Below are 19,600 nucleotides of genomic sequence, written 5' to 3'. Positions count from 1 at the left end.
GACCGAAGAGTGCATGTGACCGAAGAGTGCATGTGACAGAGCAGTGCATGTGACAGAGCAGTGCATGTGACCGAGCAGTGCATGCGACCGAGCAGTGCATGTGACCGAAGAGTGCATGCGACCGAGCAGTGCATGTGACCGAAGAGTGCATGTGACCGAGCAGTGCATGTGACCGAAGAGTGCATGTGACCGAAGAGTGCATGTGACAGAGCAGTGCATGTGACAGAGCAGTGCATGTGACCGAGCAGTGCATGCGACCGAGCAGTGCATGCGACCGAAGAGTGCATGTGACCGAGCAGTGCATGTGACCGAGCAGTGCATGTGACCGAAGAGTGCATGTGACAGAGCAGTGCATGTGACCGAGCAGTGCATGTGACCGAGCAGTGCATGTGACCGAAGAGTGCATGTGACCGAGCAGTGCATGTGACCGAGCAGTGCATGCGACCGAAGAGTGCATGCGACCAGGGCCGGCCCAGCCTATAAGCGAACTAAGCAGCCGCGTAGGGCCCCGAGGCTTTAATAGGGCCCCCAATCTGGCAACCCGTTTTATGCGAAGTGCAAGCGCAGCGTGCGCCACTAGTGTAGTAGCGCTGCTGATGCGGCAGCGCACACAGCGGTAACATATAACGCACAAACCACATTTATTTGTAATGACAATCTGGCAACCAAGACACCAAACCTGCGCTGATTGGTCAACTTCATTGTGCGCGAGGAGCTCGAGAGCAAAACATAAACACAACACAACGTGGTCCCTGCGTGGTCCTCATGTCCAGAGGAATATATCCCCCCGATGCCGAAAAACGAAAGAAGAAACTTCTTGACGATGTAAAGAAACTGCAAACTCAACAACACTCTCCAGGTATTGAACTTCTCTTACAAAGAGACGGTTAGTGCTGCTGTTTGAAACAACACGATTCTGTCACATTAGTTCGCTCAGGCGACGAGAGCTCTGCCCCGCGCACAATAATATGTGTGAATGAAAGATAATAAGCTTCACATTTACACCAGCCCCGTAGTGTCAGCTGCAGGTGAGGCCGGTGAGGGGCGTCTATGCCCCGGTCACTAAGAGGCGGAGATCCGGTCCGGACGAGCGCCGTCTCGTCCAGAACCTCTGACGTGAGACTTTGGAGTGAACAGTGTGCGGCCCCTGCCCCTGTCCCCTGTCCCGGGCCCCTGTCCCGGGCCCCTGTGCAGCCTCAGTTAGAGTTGAGCTGGTTTGAGTTTGCGTCCCCTCTCTCACATCACCATGTGTGAGATCAATCGTAACTCGTGATGTCTGTTTTACTTTGACTTCTTAACGTGCAATAAGAGGAACGTAAAGGTTTATGCACGTCAGGTCCATCAGCCAATCACATCGCAGCATTGTTTCATGCAGGAGTCCAGTGTGTGATGTTCTGATCAGAACAAACATTTATATTGTAATTAACTTTTAATAGAGCAATAAAACATTTCGATTTATTTAAAAAGCATCATTAGACTATTTGTTATAAATTATAATAACTTGATAGTGAAAAATAACCAGACATATTATAAGTACGTCTGTTATAGAATAATACTATATATTTTTATACAAAAGTGGCAAAGTTGCAGAAACGCAGTCTCTTCACTATAGCTAGGTTTGGACCTTCACTTCTCGTTCTGTTCATTCTCTGGGAATAATATGTTTGCACTGTTTTATCAGTGTTAATTGTTAATCAAGCAATGCTTATGCCATTTGTTTAATTTAATATAACTTGTTTTGTCACTTTAGCAAGAAGGAACAGTTGGGAGCTGTAAAAGATAAATTAGTAAGGATAACTAATACTTTTACATTTTCAGTTAAAATGAATCAATTTGACCATAATTATTTTTCATAGCCAATATTGTATTGAGTAATTAAGTACACTAATGTATTAATAACTGGCTTTAGTCATTTTCTCCTGGCACAGTTTCATCACATCATCATTTTATAGCATTACAACCTCAACATTTTACTCTTACTTTATCCGGCTGGACCACATTAAAATGCAGCAGAATACACAAAAAAGGTCTGAAAATCTCTGGGGTAAAGCCCCCAGACCCCCCTGTTCATTCATTTAAACTGCTAATGTGCTAATGTGGCTGTCGACCCTTAACGCCCACAAATACGCCCCAAAAACATATCTGGGACGTGTGTTATTTGTACAGGGAGTAGAGGTGATGTCAGCGGAATACCAAGTTGCATTGTGGGATTTAAGTTAGCAATATTTGAGCTTGTGAGGTGCTGAGAATAAACTAACTGGCAAACAGATGCCCTGGCGTTTTGGTGCGCTTTGTTTGCGTTGAAGAAAGTTCCCATATGTGAATTGTTTACTGACAATGGCAATAAAACTGATTCTGATGACGTGGTGAGGGGCCCCCAAAAATGTTTTCGCTTAGGGCCCCCTGAAGGCTTGGGCCGGCCCTGCATGCGACCGAGCAGCGCATGAGACCGAAGAGTGCATGTGACCGAGCAGTGCATGTGACCGAGCAGTGCATGTGACTGAGCAGTGCATGTGACCGAAGAGTGCATGTGACCGTAGAGTGCATGTGACAGAGCAGTGCATGTGACAGAGCAGTGCATGTGACCGTAGAGTGCATGTGACAGAGCAGTGCATGTGACCGAGCAGTGCATGTGACCGAAGAGTGCATGTGACCGAGCAGTGCATGTGACCGAAGAGTGCATGTGACCGAAGAGTGCATGTGACAGAGCAGTGCATGTGACAGAGCAGTGCATGTGACCGAGCAGTGCATGCGACCGAGCAGTGCATGTGACCGAAGAGTGCATGCGACCGAGCAGTGCATGTGACCGAAGAGTGCATGTGACCGAGCAGTGCATGCGACCGAAGAGTGCATGTGACCGAGCAGTGCATGTGACCGAAGAGTGCATGTGACCGAAGAGTGCATGTGACAGAGCAGTGCATGTGACAGAGCAGTGCATGTGACCGAGCAGTGCATGCGACCGAGCAGTGCATGCGACCGAAGAGTGCATGTGACCGAGCAGTGCATGTGACCGAGCAGTGCATGTGACCGAAGAGTGCATGTGACAGAGCAGTGCATGTGACCGAGCAGTGCATGTGACCGAGCAGTGCATGTGACCGAAGAGTGCATGTGACCGAGCAGTGCATGTGACCGAGCAGTGCATGCGACCGAAGAGTGCATGCGACCAGGGCCGGCCCAGCCTATAAGCGAACTAAGCAGCCGCGTAGGGCCCCGAGGCTTTAATAGGGCCCCCAATCTGGCAACCCGTTTTATGCGAAGTGCAAGCGCAGCGTGCGCCACTAGTGTAGTAGCGCTGCTGATGCGGCAGCGCACACAGCGGTAACATATAACGCACAAACCACATTTATTTGTAATGACAATCTGGCAACCAAGACACCAAACCTGCGCTGATTGGTCAACTTCATTGTGCGCGAGGAGCTCGAGAGCAAAACATAAACACAACACAACGTGGTCCCTGCGTGGTCCTCATGTCCAGAGGAATATATCCCCCCGATGCCGAAAAACGAAAGAAGAAACTTCTTGACGATGTAAAGAAACTGCAAACTCAACAACACTCTCCAGGTATTGAACTTCTCTTACAAAGAGACGGTTAGTGCTGCTGTTTGAAACAACACGATTCTGTCACATTAGTTCGCTCAGGCGACGAGAGCTCTGCCCCGCGCACAATAATATGTGTGAATGAAAGATAATAAGCTTCACATTTACACCAGCCCCGTAGTGTCAGCTGCAGGTGAGGCCGGTGAGGGGCGTCTATGCCCCGGTCACTAAGAGGCGGAGATCCGGTCCGGACGAGCGCCGTCTCGTCCAGAACCTCTGACGTGAGACTTTGGAGTGAACAGTGTGCGGCCCCTGCCCCTGTCCCCTGTCCCGGGCCCCTGTCCCGGGCCCCTGTGCAGCCTCAGTTAGAGTTGAGCTGGTTTGAGTTTGCGTCCCCTCTCTCACATCACCATGTGTGAGATCAATCGTAACTCGTGATGTCTGTTTTACTTTGACTTCTTAACGTGCAATAAGAGGAACGTAAAGGTTTATGCACGTCAGGTCCATCAGCCAATCACATCGCAGCATTGTTTCATGCAGGAGTCCAGTGTGTGATGTTCTGATCAGAACAAACATTTATATTGTAATTAACTTTTAATAGAGCAATAAAACATTTCGATTTATTTAAAAAGCATCATTAGACTATTTGTTATAAATTATAATAACTTGATAGTGAAAAATAACCAGACATATTATAAGTACGTCTGTTATAGAATAATACTATATATTTTTATACAAAAGTGGCAAAGTTGCAGAAACGCAGTCTCTTCACTATAGCTAGGTTTGGACCTTCACTTCTCGTTCTGTTCATTCTCTGGGAATAATATGTTTGCACTGTTTTATCAGTGTTAATTGTTAATCAAGCAATGCTTATGCCATTTGTTTAATTTAATATAACTTGTTTTGTCACTTTAGCAAGAAGGAACAGTTGGGAGCTGTAAAAGATAAATTAGTAAGGATAACTAATACTTTTACATTTTCAGTTAAAATGAATCAATTTGACCATAATTATTTTTCATAGCCAATATTGTATTGAGTAATTAAGTACACTAATGTATTAATAACTGGCTTTAGTCATTTTCTCCTGGCACAGTTTCATCACATCATCATTTTATAGCATTACAACCTCAACATTTTACTCTTACTTTATCCGGCTGGACCACATTAAAATGCAGCAGAATACACAAAAAAGGTCTGAAAATCTCTGGGGTAAAGCCCCCAGACCCCCCTGTTCATTCATTTAAACTGCTAATGTGCTAATGTGGCTGTCGACCCTTAACGCCCACAAATACGCCCCAAAAACATATCTGGGACGTGTGTTATTTGTACAGGGAGTAGAGGTGATGTCAGCGGAATACCAAGTTGCATTGTGGGATTTAAGTTAGCAATATTTGAGCTTGTGAGGTGCTGAGAATAAACTAACTGGCAAACAGATGCCCTGGCGTTTTGGTGCGCTTTGTTTGCGTTGAAGAAAGTTCCCATATGTGAATTGTTTACTGACAATGGCAATAAAACTGATTCTGATGACGTGGTGAGGGGCCCCCAAAAATGTTTTCGCTTAGGGCCCCCTGAAGGCTTGGGCCGGCCCTGCATGCGACCGAGCAGCGCATGAGACCGAAGAGTGCATGTGACCGAGCAGTGCATGTGACCGAGCAGTGCATGTGACTGAGCAGTGCATGTGACCGAAGAGTGCATGTGACCGTAGAGTGCATGTGACAGAGCAGTGCATGTGACAGAGCAGTGCATGTGACCGTAGAGTGCATGTGACAGAGCAGTGCATGTGACCGAGCAGTGCATGTGACCGAAGAGTGCATGCGACTGAAGAGTGCATGTGACAGAGCAGTGCATGTGACCGAAGAGTGCATGTGACTGAGCAGTGCATGCGACCGAAGAGTGCATGCGACCGAGCAGTGCATGTGACCGAGCAGTGCATGTGACCGAGCAGTGCATGTGACCGAGCAGTGCATGTGACCGAGCAGTGCATGTGACTGAGCAGTGCATGTGACCGAAGAGTGCATGTGACCGTAGAGTGCATGTGACAGAGCAGTGCATGTGACAGAGCAGTGCATGTGACCGTAGAGTGCATGTGACAGAGCAGTGCATGTGACCGAGCAGTGCATGTGACCGAAGAGTGCATGCGACTGAAGAGTGCATGTGACAGAGCAGTGCATGTGACCGAAGAGTGCATGTGACTGAGCAGTGCATGCGACCGAAGAGTGCATGCGACCGAGCAGTGCATGTGACCGAGCAGTGCATGTGACCGAGCAGTGCATGTGACCGAGCAGTGCATGCGACCGAGCAGTGCATGCGACCGAGCAGCGCATGCGACCGAGCAGCGCATGCGACCGAGCAGCGCATGCGACCGAGCAGCGCATGCGACCGAGCAGCGCATGCGACCGAGCAGCGCATGCGACCGAGCAGCGTGATCCGTGTCCTGTGCCCAAGAGTTTTAAGCATGTCCTGCCCTCGTCCTGGTTCATTCCGCTCAGTCTAGACTTGATTTAGTCCGGGTTTTGTCCATTGTCCGAGACAAGACCAAGACTTTTGAGAGTCGAGACCAATAAACTTATACAATTTCTTTTGTCTGTGTGTGGTTCAACTCTTTAGACTTTAGAATTTCCTGCTGAAGACACAAAGCCTTCAAGATAGATTTGTTTTTTATATTTTTGGATCGTCCGATGTTTGGAAGAAAAGTTTACCTATGAGCTTGAGTTGTTGGTGGTGGTCTAAGTCCCACACGCCTCTCTTGGTGTAACATGTGGTGAGCCTCAGACTCCTGCTGTCATTCTTCCAGGCCACTACCAGGCTGCTGCTGGGACTGGTGCTGCAGGACAAGAAGGCCCCCAGGGGTCCAACATAACACACTGCAAGAGACAGTGAGAAACAAGAGGATATCTCAAAATCATGGCAGAGAATTTGAAGGGTACGAGTGAGATTCAGGCTCTGTCAAGAAAAAACAAGACTAAATGTGCAGACGTTTATTGTCTTTATGTTAACTTTTATTTGTAAAGAAAGTTACAAAAGCTACATTGCTAACTTTTCTTAGTAATTATGCTTTAGTTATTTGCACCATGCCCTTAACATTGTTCAGCGACAACTCCATTTGTATCCAAGACAACAATCAGACATACCAGGATGTATGGAATTTTGCTTATTTTAGTATCAAGTAGAAAATACATATTCTGTCCTTTGCTTTGTATTGTACTACTTTGGAAGACATAGATTTTACTTTCACACATTTTTCTGGAGCATTCGCCACCTGCTTGTCTCCATGGAGATGTTATTGTTTTGCCTGGAAGTTTTCTCTGCACGGCATTAAACTTATCTATCTCTGGAGACAGATCAGGTGGCTCCAAAAATGATCCAAAAACTTTGATTTGTGCTTTCAGGGTTTTAGAAATGAGGCAGAAGGTGATCTGAGCTAAATTAAAAAGTTTGTGCTTCATTTGTACATACATTTTCAGAAAGAATTTGCTTTATAAGCTTTATAAACGAGACCCCGGATCTGTGGAAAGACTACCTTATTCTTACAGTCAAAAATGCACATTTTATAACTGCAAAACATATAAGTTAAATGTCATATTGCGGAACACCTTAAAATAGTGTACACAGCATGTTATGAATGTACAGCCTGGATATTAGGACTACAGGATTTTGGAGAAAAATACAACTTATTAAAATGTTCTGACGAGTACTGCGATTGTGATTAGATTTGTACTTTCTGTTTTTGGTAATAAACTTTAGTTGAAAGTTCACATTTTAAACCGAATTGACAAAAGACTGAAATAGGCCAATGAACTGACAAACTAATAAAAAGAATGGCATGTAGTTCAGAACATGCTTGTGTTGATCAAAACTAACAAAAGGATATTTTGTTGATTGTGGAGTAAATAATGCAGCTTTTCCAAAATTCAAATAGCTAATTTCATTGTGATCTTTTAGCCCTACTGAACATCTCCGCTCCACAATTGCTCGCAGAAGGTGGTGCTAGGTGAACAGCTACGTGATTAAAGTTACCACAAGAAGTTAAGTTAGGAACTCCTCCAAATCCGATGTAAAAACAACATTGCAACATATTTAGATGATGACACCGCTCCCAACATTTCATTTCATCACATTACATCCATCCTTCTCCTGTTTATGCCTAGGTCCTGGGAGAATTCCGAATGACATTTTCTCTTTCAAATAAGCAAATGTGCATTGACCGTGGCGTGTGGTTAGTGATGCTCGCTGCTCCATAGAATTAGGCCGGCTTGGTTTGCTCAGTGGCATTACACAAAACGTAATGGGTGTTGCGTCACCATCCATCTCAATTAATGCTACGTCTGGAAATGGTTCATTAAAAAGCTTCATGTCTATATTAAGAGTGGCTTTCCTCTCTGTGATAGCATTAATACGTTTGATCGCACACGACAAAGCAAGGGTCAAAAGCTAGTCCCAAATTTGGCTGCATAATTATGTCGCATTGTTAGCAATAAAAAGAGGAGCTGATTTTCTGATTGAAGGGTTGTCCTGTGTTTCGTAATGCAAGTGAATCAATCCGATATTAAATAGGTCACATTTGAATTAATGTAGGATAAAGTTGGAGACATTTTGTGTAGGTATTCATGAGTTTTTGTCACGTGACTTATTTGTTGTCACCGCCATATCGAAGACGTCATCACATGCTGTTGCTCCTCTGCTGTTTGATAGTCATGAAACACAGCATCAAATTGAGACTGAAAAGGGTTGAGACTTCAAGAAGTTATGGATTATGAGTCGCTTAAAAGCAGCGACAACTTGCCACAACGAACCTTTGCGGACATTTTCATCTAAGCTTCCTCATCCACAAGAGACTTTATGTGCATGTGTTTGATCCTAAAATATAACTCCCAGACAGTTGGAAATTAGGCTTGTTAAAACTGTCTGCAAGTAAGCTAACGTCTATTAGCATAGCCACACAATAAAAACTAGCATTAGCACACTGCTAACTACCTGAAACAAACAGCTCAGCCTCAGTCTGGAGTGATTTCTGTAAGTCCACCGGTCCCTCCTGACCACAGTAATAAATGTTTTGGTCAAACGTGGTCTTAGCGTTGAGACTTTTTTTTTGGGCAGAGACTTTTTTTTTGGGCAGGGACCACAGTTAGCATACGGGTTCCGTCCTCAAGATGGCGGTAGCAACAGGTGTGCGACGTCACTTCTGATCTATGAATAGTTGATTAGATAATAAACCAGACGGACAGAATTATGAGATGCCGCAGACACTTTAGAATTAACATTTGAAATTCAAACATTCAAACTATAAATTGTATTAAATCAATACATTGTTCTAAGTCCTCAGTCGCTTCACTGTTCTTTTTATTTTACTCATGAGCGCAGCAGTCTGTCCCATAGAATTGCTGTTGCTTCCGACCACCAACAATCAGATAATCGTTAATTCATTCAGGCGATTTTGGTAAAGCTCAAGGACACAACTACAACATGAACTAACAAGAGTCAAGCGCTTTATCGACTTATCACCCAACAAATGAGAGAACAATAATTTTCAGGGGATTTTAAGTACAATATTTGAGCTGTATTGGTTGAATAATGATTATATTAATAACTCATACAAATAAACATGCTTTTAAACATTGTGTTTCTTTGTATAATGTATTCATTGCAGCTCATAATCATTGAGATTACTCTGATTTATGCTGCAGTGTTAAAGAAGTCGCATAAAGTGGTCTTCAATATTATAATTTATTAATTTACTGCGTGTCCTCCCTTCTCTCTCCTCCCCAGTTCATGATGTACTGTCCTGTCTAATAAACCCTACGGATTAATACATTCTTTACAAATAATAAACAATATATCAACCTTTTCAAAAATAATTGACACACGTACCAATTCACAGCTATGATATGAAGTCGCAACTTTCAAAATATGCATAAAAACTTTGACTAACTCACGACAAATGCAAATCATAACGCAGCAATTGTTCATAATGGAATCAATGGGAATCGTGATCCAGTTACTCAGTTGACATGTTGGTGATGTTGTGCTTATCGTAGAGTCACATTACCACGAACATTTCTTGCCATTAAGCTCATTTTATTCCAGTTACAAATCTAAATTGCAATGTAATTCTACACAAATATATCTCCTGTTGACGTCCAAAACGTTTGCACTGTCGATACACATTCAAATTTGCTGAATCCTTCCAAGAACCGGGTTAAACTTTTTCAAATATCGCTCCAGAACAGGCCACAACTGCAGGAGATCCTTTCCACCAGAAGAACACTTAGAACAACAGTTTGAGATTCACTGCTTTACTTCATTTTCAGCACTTTCCTAACATCCTCTTTTTCTCAAGGCCTTTCAGGTTTGGAGCACCCTATATTACCAGCCATGTCTAATGTTACACAGCCAACTCATTCTGCAGGGTGGGCAACTTCAAACGCAACAACACTAGCCCCCTCGAGACTCCCACTACGCTCATCCTCCTGCTCGTTCTCCCTCACAGCTTAGCACACAAACGGCACACACTCGCAACTTGGGCCATTTCAATTAAGCCGCACTTTGAATGCCCTAGCCACTGTTATTTTCCCTGCCTTGTTTTTCTCCCGCCTTTGTTTTCCCATTTGTCACGCTTATTTATGTGTATTTTAGCCTCGTCCCAGTCTTCATCAGAGCCTCCCCCTCGCCCCCTCACTCGCAGCTTGTCATTATGAAACGACTGAGCCTTCGCCGCGGCTCCGTACGACTGATGCAATGCACACACAACAGCGCGACCTCTTTGTTGCCGCACCGGGGGGAGTCTGCGGGGCTGTGACCGCGGTGGCCCAAAGAGGCTGATGCGATGTGGGGGAGTGTGGGGCACGGATGAGTCAGCGTCGTGCTGTGGCGTTGCCGTGGCGTTTCCGTGGTGTTGCGTAAGCCCAAATGGAAGCAATAGTGTTGAGGTGAACGCAGGCAGGGTCATACGGGTGTCAGCTGTGTGTGTTTGTGTTTGTCCTGTTGTCCGGGCACCCACAGGTTCGGCCGTACAAAGTGCCAAGTCGTGAGAAGATGGGGCTTGGATCGATTTCGCTGTATCCACGGCTGCCAAAGTATGAGGATTGTGCATTGTGCGTTTCACAGTCTAAACAACTCACCATACCTCACTAAATGCTCTCATACTTTTACGGTGTCTGTTACAGGCTGGCTCACCTCTCCTGACCCATGCGGGCTGGTGGGCCTGGTGACTCACGATGTAGCAGCAGCGGTGTCTCCCTCTCAGCAGCTCGTCCCACAGGATGAGGTCCGCCCCGTCTGCGGCCCTCGCCCAGCGGCTCTCAAACAGGGAGATCTGCACCGAGGTGAAGCAAAGCGCACTGACCTGAACACAGACACAAACGCGTCCAGCCCGGAGCCCACTTAACCCCGGTCTTACACTGCTGTCTGACTCACACGCACCTGTCCCCCAATGTCTCCTACGCTGAGCACCGCCTGGTCGGGGAGGGAGGGGTCGGCCCAGTAGTCCAGACACCAAGGGGTGAACTTCAAACCCTGATGAAGAGAAATTGATTTTGTAGCTGAAATGAAATAAACAGCAAAACATGACATTCGGAGTGCTTACTTGTATCTTATACTTGCAGTTGAAATCAGGTTTGGAGCCTATGTCATAGAAACACAACTCCTTACTTGTAAAAGACACCACGACCTGTTCACATATGCAAGCAGATGAAGTACTTTACCCAAATGTTTGCTGTTCATCTCATTCATTTCAGGATGCTTAATGTTCAGTTCACATGACTAATTTCACCACCAACCGAGAAGGGAACATTAAATCTGAAAAATTAAGTTTATGTTTACTGTAAATGCTATTTACCATTTACATACCAGGGGCGTGTTCAGTCTTCCTCTTTTTAAGTGATTCTGTGCAATATTATACGATTATAAAATTATGTTTTAGCATTTAACTAATCAGCGATGAGGTGCACAGTGGCAGAGTGGTTAGAGCTCTCGCCTCCCAACAAGGGTGGAGTCTGCAAGTCCTTCCTGTGTCAGGTAAATCGACAACTTTAAATAGTGAATGAATGTGAGAGTGAATGTGTGTGTATGTCTCTGTCCCCCTGTGCCCCTGTCAGGGGTGTACCCCGCCTAAGGCCCAAAGTCACTGGGATAGGCTCCAGTCACCCACGAGTAGAATAAGAACAAATTAATAGTCAGCCAGGAACCAGTCTTATGGTTCAGTTCACATTTTGTGACATGCTGAGACTGGCCCTTATGATTAAAATGTATACCAATAATTCAGGTACAATTTAGATTTGATCTTTTAAGAAAACACGTTTGGGTGACGTCAGCCGCTCATGTAGCAGATCTTTCATGATGCAGAGCCAGGCCCTTAGCACGAAGTTGCACTCTTATGCGAACCGGGTCATGTAAATCAGTGCCGGTCGAAACGTGCCTAAAGCATCCGTCTGTTAGTGTCAGACTTGATGCGAAATTGTCATTTCAAAATGCAACACTTCCTTCTGTTGTGAGCAGATGGCGTCAGACACATGCATGTTTATACTACTGGTACATATATTAATATCAATATTAAAGACACATATTACCTATTATTATTGGTGTTATTGGCCTTTAAATATGCTCTTTAGTACCTTGGTCTTGGCACCTCATGTTTGAGAACTTAAAATAAAGCATCTATTCAAAACCACACATTACTTTCAGTACAACAGTAAGCATTATCTTATCAGGATTATTGATAGCATGCCATCTTCTGGCAGAGGAGAGAATTACCAAGGGGAAATAAACAAAAGCTATCACTTTCTGTCACTGTCACTATGCAGTATTAATGAATGTGAGTGGAGGCAGAAAAGCTCAGAACGAGTTTTGTGATGATTTAAAAGCACAGAAGATCTACAGAGCTCGACCTGTGATGTCACAAATCTGGGAAATTTGGGACAGTATTTTGTGAGGCTCAGAGGGAGAGGACCTACAAAACAGGATTCATCAAACAGGTGTGAATAAAGCTAAATATAACTTCAGATATTGTTTTTGATAAGGGAACAATGTTATAATATGGTTTAAAGGTTGATGATATGGTGACTTCTGGAGTGAGAATAATTCCGAATAAACTGTTTTGTCTCTGACATTTTTGATTATTTTTTGTACATTTTTATTTAATAATGCTTTGTTTTCTTTGTTATACAAGGTCTTTTTGTATGTGTTTTTAAGTCTGTATGGTCCAGAAAGCAGTTATGATTCTCAAAATACCACTAGTATGATTATATTTTATAGTCGACATGATTAGTATATATTAGTATTAGTATTAGTATATATTTCATAGTGGTCATGATTAGTCAATTAAGAGATGGGGCTTCTTTTCCTTTTTTTTGACCATTTGATCAAATGGAACTATCAAGCTGCTGGGCTGTTAAGCATAAAAGAAAGCTGTAACCCACTTATTTCCAGTCAAATCATTTTAGGATGAATCAGGGTCAAGAAATATGAGACATCAGAGGCTAAAATTACAAAGTTTCAGCTTCACAAAGTGACCATATATTTGTTTGTGCACCAAAGGGTTCAGAAATAAATTCAGTTTGAATTTGGGCTAATTTTAGTCAAGCTCTTTCAGAAGAAAAAAACAGGCACTCTTGGTAAAAATGACCCAAAATTCTTATTTATTCCAATATAGACTATTGTCTCAGTCCCTATATTTATTCCTAAATGTGCTTCTTCCACCTTTTGGTTATTTTGACCATTGTAATGTCAATGAAAACACATCTTCATGAGTAAATCAGCAGTATAATATTCTGACCTTGTCCAGATTGTGCAGCAGCACCAGATCGGTGACCCACAGGTCTTTGGCTCTGACCGTGCTGTTATGCAGAGGCAGCGTGTGGAGCAGGGACACGTCCTCCGCCTCCCACACTCCCGCTGTCCCCCGTCGGCTCACACTCATGTACTGACCCCAGCTCTGGACGTAAAGCACCTGAGAACACCAGAGGACACAACAACAGCAGCATCTGCATTAGACACCAGCAGTTAAACATTCACTTTAAATACTATACGTATTAGCATTTTAATCTTATTAGGATTAGGATGTATTACTTCAAGTACACAAAAATAAAAAGTGAATAAACCTATGCTTCTCAACCAATAACATGGACAGAGCTGCTCTGTGGCCGAGTGGATAGCACATATGCCAGGCTCCATGTGCAGCCGGCCGCAGTGTCATGTGTTCTATTTCAGCTCCGACAATTTCCTGTATGTCCTTCCCTCTCATCTCTAATACATGGGCCAAAAAAATACAAAAAAATTGCTAACTCTGTTCTCCTGAGCCTGAATCTAAGAATCCAAAAGTGCATGCGGTCGCCCACTGCTCTTGACGGCTTGATCCAGTAGCATTGAAAGACTCCTATAGCAACTCTAAAAGTATTGAAAATCAAAACGCTAAAAGTAGTTATTTTTTATTGTTTATTCAATTTTGAATGTGTCAATGACATACAGAATAAAAAGAGAATGAATGAAAAGGAGCAGTAAGAAGAGCAAGTTTTGAGAATTTAGTATATTTCTTAGTATCGAATTTGAAATGTTTGTAACACTAGTAGCTGCATAGCGCTAATGGCAGCTTTATACATCAGATGCCCTGCCTGCCACAATCAGTCACACACTGCACTGAAGTCAATATGTTATTTCATGTTTCCAATGAAGTTTAAGCAGACTTCTTCCTCAGATTATGCTCATTGTTCGATGTACAGTATCATTGTAGTCTCCCCTGATACCAGTTTATTAAAATTGTCCATAATAATAAAGAGTAGATTTTTTGGTTTTTAATACATCTAAAAACGTTAACCCTCCATCTTTGTTCATGCGCTGACTGGACATGTCTGTTTGTCTGTTGAGGGCTGTTGTTTATCCGCTGGGCAGCCGACTTAAATGTGTAAACTTTTACATCTGGTGTGATGAGGAAACTATTTTTCCAGTGGATCAAGAAAAAGCCCCATCTGTCACATAAGAGAAGACTTAATCAAGCTTCTTTCTGGCAATAGAAATACATGAGGAGTATGAATATAATATGCTGTGTTTGAAGTTTACACATTTCACTGAAGTAGTTATACACAATTATATGCAAGATTTAGTTAAACAATTTAACTTGCTTCCCCTATGATTTGACAATTTTTGAAAACTTTGTAATTTCTTCCTGATTTGAGAAGTGAGAGAGGTAATTACACTGTTACCTTGCAACCATATGGTAAACAAAGGTAAAAGCTCATCGAATTTACAAAAAAAATATCATTTGACTAAAAAAAATACATGGCAGCACTTACACTTAGTGTAAGTTCCTCGTGCTAAAATTGTCACTGGATTTTGGATGGAATGTTGTGTATTAATGGTGAAGAAAGAGAGATTATTTTCATTCTTGTAACTTTTTTCTTTCGTTCAATCACTCAGGTCCCGTTTATCCCACCTGAACGTCATCAATTGGCGACATTTCCGGGATAATCGTCACAATTCTGAGTCAAAGCGGAGAGAAATGAAAGACGAAGGAGGCGAAAACTGTCAGTGGAAGAAGGAAGAAGTTTGTGAACTAATCAATTTATAGGGTGATCAATTCAGTCAAAAATTGAGGTTTCAAATCATAAAAAACGCGTCAGGCGCTATTTGAGGAGATTATGATTAAGCATGATTAAGATAGGAGATTAAGCATTCGTCCGAGATATAAAGAAGCTAAGGACATCAGTAAAAGGAGGCTGGGTAACCTGCCATTTTTGTTCCGTAACCACAGTTGTGCGCATGCGGGACACATACATACACACTACACTCTGTTCACACCAAACACAAACAGCAATCGAATTTTTTTGTAATATGAACGACCACGTAAAAAAATCTGATTTAAACAAAACATCGGATTTGGGCATCTTTCCCTGCCAGGTTATTTTGGTTGGCTAATCCTTGTGGTTCATATTGATCATAGTTTTACACCAGTCAATAACAGTTTATGACAAAAAATGAAAAAAATACAAGTTGAAAAGGACAGGAAGTAGAGCTGAGTTATAAAACAGAATTAAGACTACAGGTTCAAGTACAGATGCGGTTCCACATCCCCAATAGCTGTGCATAAATGTATGGTTTTACAGCATAACATAACAGCAGCATATCTAGCTACAGCGCAGGTCCCGGGGAATATAGACCTCGTGCAGCTGACGTCAGCGGGTCACGTGACACATGTCGCTGGACGGCAAAACAAACCACCACGCGGAGTGAAACACTGCCAACACTTCCCTATTCACCTCGAACACAACCAACAAAACATGGTAATCTCATGCTCAGCATATGGATGTACCAATCAACAAGGAAAGAAAGAAGGCATTTAATTGTATTGCTTCCCAAAAGCCCCAGAAAGGAGAGCGAGATGGGTGGCTGCGGTGAAGAGACAAAACTGGCAACCGAGTGCCACTGGCAGAATTTGCGGCGAACACTTCCCGAACGGTTCGTTGTTTGAGCCCAAGCTATTGTATTGAACTGCAACAGGCCTTCGACACGATTAAAACAGTGGTTTATTTGGCCCTTTCCACTGCTGGACTCCACTACCCCGTCCTGACACGATATAACTGTAGGCATCTAAACTTTTATACGCTTTTATCGCTTTACCAGTGAGGTAGCACTGACGATTCACTAAGTAATTGTACAGATTGTGGTAGGCGACGTGGGAGATGTCTGATGGACGTGTTAGAGCTGATATTTACCACTGCATATGTTGGCCCTATTTTGTTGTGCGCAAGGTTACGTGCTGTTTAAATGATAAAGGCGGAGCCTCCTGTCTCTCTGAAACAGAGCGGCTTCCGAATATGAAAGACACACATGTCTCCTGTCTCATATACTGCTAACTTGGTGTGCTACTGGTAGTATTCTGTAAAGATGTCTACACAATCAGAAGGCCTGGGTGAGAGTTGCCGTGCACAAACAGAGCGACCCGCAGCAGTAGACTCAACAAACGGCAATCTTGAATCTACGAAAAAAACTTGCAGGCAAATGATACGGATCCTGCACCCCAACAAGTGAACTTTTTACCACATATCGGTTCTTTAACTCTCCATCTTGGCTGAATTACCGCTCATTTTGGATCGATTCAGTAGTTTGAATCTAGCTGTAGTTGTCCAGTACGCACGCTTGTTTTGCCGTCCAGCATCAGACAGTCGTCCCGTGACTGCACGAGGTCAATAGGTTTTAGTTTAGTTTTGGCTCAGTTTAGTCCTGATTTAGTATTGGTTTGGTCCTGTTCTAGTCTCGGTTTAGTTCACGCTTGCATATTCACCATTTCAATATTGAGACTAAACCCGAAACTAAGCCTGAACTGGATTAGAACTACTTGTAAATAATTTGTTCATTCATTTGTGAGCGTGTTTTGAGGAGGACAGTTCCGGCTGTAGAGGTCGTGCTCGTTTTGCCGTCTCCAAAGCAACCGACACAACATTTCAATATCATCAGGATTGAAAGATTAAAGGACGGCGCATGGTCATTCTAATCCAGCATTTACTATTTTACACAAGCCACTTCATTTGCATATTAATTGATAAACGCAAAGTCCAGAGCCATTTATCTCAAAGGACGTGGACCATTTTGATGAGCAAGACCTTTATACCTCCAAACTTTCCCCCCTTTTGCTCGACGTTTAACGATGTGAAGTTCTTTCTCAGCCAGCAAGGTTTAATATCTACTCAAAGTCAAACTGTTTTTCTGATAAGAAGGAAGCTGTGTTCATATAATACATATTTAGCTAAGTTTTTAAGAAATGTATTTATATTATACTTCAATCTCATTTACTGAGTTCATTGACATGTTTGGTGAAATTGTGTAAAGATTTGCATAAACCAGTTTAACTCACTTGATTTTTTTTTTAAACTTATTTGGTAAGACAAAGTAAACATGTTTTTTCATAGAATAATAACCCCCAACGCCACTCTTATAATTCAATAAATGCCCCTTGTCCCTGTTTGTGATGCTTCACAAAACAGTAGCGCTTTGAAGGCAGATTCTCCTGAAGGGTTTACTGTGTGTCTCAGTGACATCAGTCCTACCGTCCTCCTCTTTAGTGTCACTGTTTAACTTGGGACTATGGTGTCTCTTTGTTATATTTGAGAGGTCACTAAACTGTCATTTGTTTTGTGTGTGACCCCAAAGACACAGATGTGACTGATCTTCATCAGTTTGAGGATGTCAGTTTGAGGATAAAACACCAGGTGACATAGACTCTTAGAACAAGTCCATCACCTTCCCCAATGCCTAAACCTGTCTCACGAAGCCTAGTGGTCACTGCCGGTGTGATGTGATTTTTTATTTTTTTTATTTTTAATGCTGTTAGTCTCTCAGCTTTAGGCTTCTGTTCAGAGTCGACCTCCAGAAGTGAGAAATCTGCAAATTTTAGATTGATAGAGAATTTTGCCTATTGGTTGATGGGGGAAACTTGCCTGGACTGATGATAGTTTTTTTTACAGTCTGATCAGGGGTTTCATCACTCTGAGTTCAAATGGCCGTGATTGACAGGTGGATTGACCAATAACGGGGGAACGCATGGTCCATCCATATATCAAACAAACATTATTATTTTGTATTATTTAATTATTTCAATTGTGTGTTATTTACGTCAACATAAATTACCATCACAATCATAGTAGCAGTGAGAAGAAAACAATCTTCTAAATATCTGCCCCTTTCTTGAAGATAGTTCTGAACACATTTTGTTTAGACAACTTTTACATACTCTGTTTTACATTTACGACATGCTATACTTTTTTTACATTTTTTATTATTACATATTATAAAAATGGCTGCCCATAAGGAAAAAAAATACCTTTTTCTGCAGATGTTTGCAGAATTGATGAGAAAAGCACACAAAGCTGTTAATTTTGTTTTAAATGACGATGACCAATGAGCTCTTCCGTTTCACATGCGTCACTGAAAAAAAACAAATCTGATTGCACAGTTCTGTCTGAGTTTGGCTTGAGGTGCGACAGAGAGAGTGGTGCCCAGACTCTCTCTTCATAAAGAATGGGAGAAGTGTGTATTCTAGATTCCAGGCAACTGGGAAAACGGCGGTAACTCGCAAACTTAAATTGAACCCAGGACCTTCTTGAGATTAAAAGTACAACAAAAACACCACATCAGTCTCAGGTTTTAAAGCATAAACCTCAACCCATACATTTCCTCAAACTATAAAAGTCATAACAAAAGCTTTTAAATGTACAACACGCTCCTAACTCCCTCCGCTGCACTTGTGAAGGTCAGCGCGGCGCTCACCTTCTGGATGGGGTCCCGGTGTGGGGAGGCCAGAGTGCGCGGAGGTTTCCAGCATGGCACATTACTGCGTTGGCTGCGTTTGACTTTTTCCGAGAGCTGCAGTAAGAGAAAAGAGCAGAGGCCTGACCAGTCCAAGACCCCTTCCTCTTTCACCGCCTCGACGTCCAGGAGAAGTCCACGGCGCTCTCGACTGAGAAGCACACTGTCGAACAGGAAGCCGTAGTCCTCAGCAGAGCCACGACACACCAAAGCAAGAGCGCCGGACACAAATTCGGCTCGGGATAAGGAGCGGGACGCACCATAGCAGTCCTACAGAAGAAATGTTGCAAAAATGTTGTAGATTAGTGTTACCAGGGGCAGGGGGTTATTTAAAATTATTTCAGGTATAGAAAGATTGTGAAATTGCACAGTATTTGTATATAAGTGTACTTTATTTACATCCTCATGAATGTTTTTGTAGAATGATTTGGACAATATCATTCAAATGAGAATATAAGCCCTACTGAACAGAATCATACCCACTAAATAATAATAATAATGTGTGAAACAAAGCTTAAGAGGTTCTCCAGAAAAAAGGATGACAAATTAAGTTGATTGACAGCTTCATGTGCAATTTGCATGGAGGCTGCACGCTTTTTATATTTTTATAAGAGGCCCTTGTGCAAATCTCATGGGAAGAGAAGAAGAGTCTTTGTTATAGTTCCAACATTTGGAAACACACACATTAAACCTGCTTTTATTTTTATCCTAACAGATTTAAATTGCTTTTCTTTTTGACTACAGTATATAAGTTGTTTTATCATAGTTCATT

At 42.7% G+C, this 19,600-nt stretch overlaps 1 protein-coding gene across 1 annotated transcript in view; it reads right to left on the bottom strand.

The window, feature by feature from the left end:
• Nucleotides 1–19,600, bottom strand: part of LOC140372472 (cilia- and flagella-associated protein 337-like) — a 79,876-nt gene that overhangs the window by 51,281 nt on the left and 8,995 nt on the right. The window contains exons 3-8 of the mRNA XM_072459573.1: nt 18,790–19,098; nt 13,307–13,480; nt 11,120–11,203; nt 10,957–11,049; nt 10,711–10,879; nt 6,237–6,401 (exon numbers count right to left, since the gene is read on the bottom strand). Of these exons, the coding sequence (XP_072315674.1) occupies nt 6,237–6,401; nt 10,711–10,879; nt 10,957–11,049; nt 11,120–11,203; nt 13,307–13,480; nt 18,790–19,098 (994 nt within the window). The remainder of the gene's footprint in view (nt 1–6,236; nt 6,402–10,710; nt 10,880–10,956; nt 11,050–11,119; nt 11,204–13,306; nt 13,481–18,789; nt 19,099–19,600) is intronic.

The sequence above is a fragment of the Eucyclogobius newberryi genome, unplaced genomic scaffold (genome assembly GCF_026437365.1).
Source record: "Eucyclogobius newberryi isolate DKJ021-1_F unplaced genomic scaffold, fEucNew1.0.hap1 SCAF_10, whole genome shotgun sequence".
Lineage (NCBI taxonomy): Eukaryota > Metazoa > Chordata > Actinopteri > Gobiiformes > Gobiidae > Eucyclogobius > Eucyclogobius newberryi.
Note: the sequence above shows the minus strand (reverse complement) of the source record. Positions and strands in the feature narration are given on the sequence as shown.